Source organism: Protomyctophum parallelum, assembly GCF_964188405.1.
Source record: "Protomyctophum parallelum genome assembly, chromosome: 9".
In the NCBI taxonomy this organism is placed as follows: domain Eukaryota; kingdom Metazoa; phylum Chordata; class Actinopteri; order Myctophiformes; family Myctophidae; genus Protomyctophum; species Protomyctophum parallelum.
Window position 1 is genome coordinate 47,001,411 of NC_139706.1, and position 2,010 is coordinate 47,003,420.

The following is a 2,010-nucleotide window of genomic DNA, read 5'->3' on the forward strand; positions in this document are numbered from 1 at the left end:
TCACACCGGTGCTTGCCCGTTTTTCCTCCCGGAATTTTCACCAGTGAGGGGGATAACTTTGTAATGCTATTGGCTGTTTGTATTTTTTTTGGAAAAATATAAAAAGATACTCCTGTGGAAAGGCTATATTATTTTACTTATACTGACCCTATAAACAATTTAGTATCGTTTAGTATTATGTAAGGTTTTGCCCACTCAAATGGTACCTCGTCAGATAATCCCCACATATCCTACAACAACGTCTGTGAACAGACTTCACTGAAGTAGATTTTCATAAATAATATTTGTACTTTTGTATGACATCATCATGCAACGACGTCACACTGTTGTCAACACAGTTTTGACCTTTAAAAGGCTGTACGCATGCTTTAGCAGGCATCCCACTTCCTTTTGGAGATTAGTTATAAGGCTATAGAGTTATAAGACTATAGAGTTATAAGACTATAGAGTTATAAGACTATACTAGGAATCGAGTTTTCCACAGTGTAGCTTCAAGATGGCAGCAACCAGAAGGCTTCACAGGGAACTCGTAGACATCCGCAACTCTGGAATGACAAACTTCCGGAACATCCACGTCGACGAATCGAACATACTGACGTGGCAGGGGCTCATCGTCCCCGACAACAAGCCTTACGACAAGGGAGCCTTCAAGATCGAAATAAGCTTCCCCGAAGAATACCCCTTCAAGCCTCCCAGGATCACGTTCAAGACGAAGATCTATCACCCGAACATCGACGAGAAGGGGCAGGTGTGTCTGCCCGTGATCAGCGCGGAGAACTGGAAGCCGGCCACCAGGGTGGAGCAGGTGCTCCGGTCCCTCGTCGCCATGGTGAACGAGCCGGAGCCCGGCCACCCTCTGAGGCCAGACCTGGCGGACCAGTTCACAAAGGACCGCAGGAAGTTCTTCAAGCACGCCGAGGACTTCACGAAGAAACACGGCGAAAAGCGACCGGCTCCACAACTCTAGTCCTACATCACAGATACGTCACAGATACGTCACAGATACGTCACAGATACGTCACGGATACGTCACAGATACGTCACAGATACGTCACAGATACGTCACAGATACGTCACGGATACGTCACAGATACGTCACAGGTTTTGCCTTTTCTGCCTTTATTGACAGTATATCAAGTGAAAATGGACAGGAAAGAGAGAGAGGAGAGACACGCAGCAAAGTTCATCATGAACGCGCGACACGCTGTCGGGCCAAAGCCTACATGCGCCTGGACCACTTGGTCAGCGGGCGCCGACCACCGCGCTGATTTTAGAACTGTTCACATACTTATCAGGGGCAAAGGGGCCTCACTTCACACGGGTGTGATTTTTATTTTTTTGTATTGGCGTCTTTGGGCCGGGGTAGGGCGTAAATGTGTGCTAATTAGTAAGGTCAGGTGCGGAACCGGGCCAACCCAGGTAGGGCCGGGCCTTAATTTTCGGGCCTGTTGAGAACTCTATAGTTTTCCCTAGAGTAATCTATAGTAAGAGAGTGGCGACGCGTTTTGATCTCGCCACAAAGCGGGGTGCTGAGGGCTATAGTTCCAAACATTGGAACTATCCCATCTAAGAATGAGCACGTCCGCATTCCATTATTACAATGAATGAATTGGCCTCATATGGAGCGTGTCACAAGGCATGACTGACTGACTGACTGACTGACTGACTGACTGACTGGCTGACTGACTGGCTGACAGACAGACAGACGGGAGATGGAGGTTTTCATAGCACTTACCCTATCCCCTTAGATTCTGTAGCCTTAGATAGCATTTGATACAGACTTATAGCATGTTATGTAGACAGCACTAGAATTGCATTGTATGTAGTCATAGCACGTCATAGTACATATGTATAGCATAGTATAGTTTATATGTAGTTTCATTATATAGATATTCCACTGTTACTTTCTTAGCTTACGCATGTTTCATGATAAATGTTCTTATGTGATGTATTCCCATGCTTTTTGTTCTTGCTTAATGTAAATCGCTCTGGATTAAGAGCGTCTGCTAA

The 2,010-nt window shown here is 46.0% G+C and overlaps 1 protein-coding gene across 1 annotated transcript; it reads left to right on the top strand.

Annotated features, from left to right (window-relative positions):
- Window positions 1-493: 493 nt before the first annotated feature.
- On the top strand, window positions 494-967 carry LOC310864601 (ubiquitin-conjugating enzyme E2 L3-like; the record flags this gene model as incomplete). The annotated part of the gene is made up of 1 exon (XM_083773290.1): window positions 494-967. The coding sequence occupies exon 1, from the start codon at window positions 497-499 to the stop codon at window positions 965-967; it is 471 nt and encodes a 156-aa protein (XP_083629416.1). The 5' UTR covers window positions 494-496.
- Window positions 968-2,010: the final 1,043 nt, after the last annotated feature.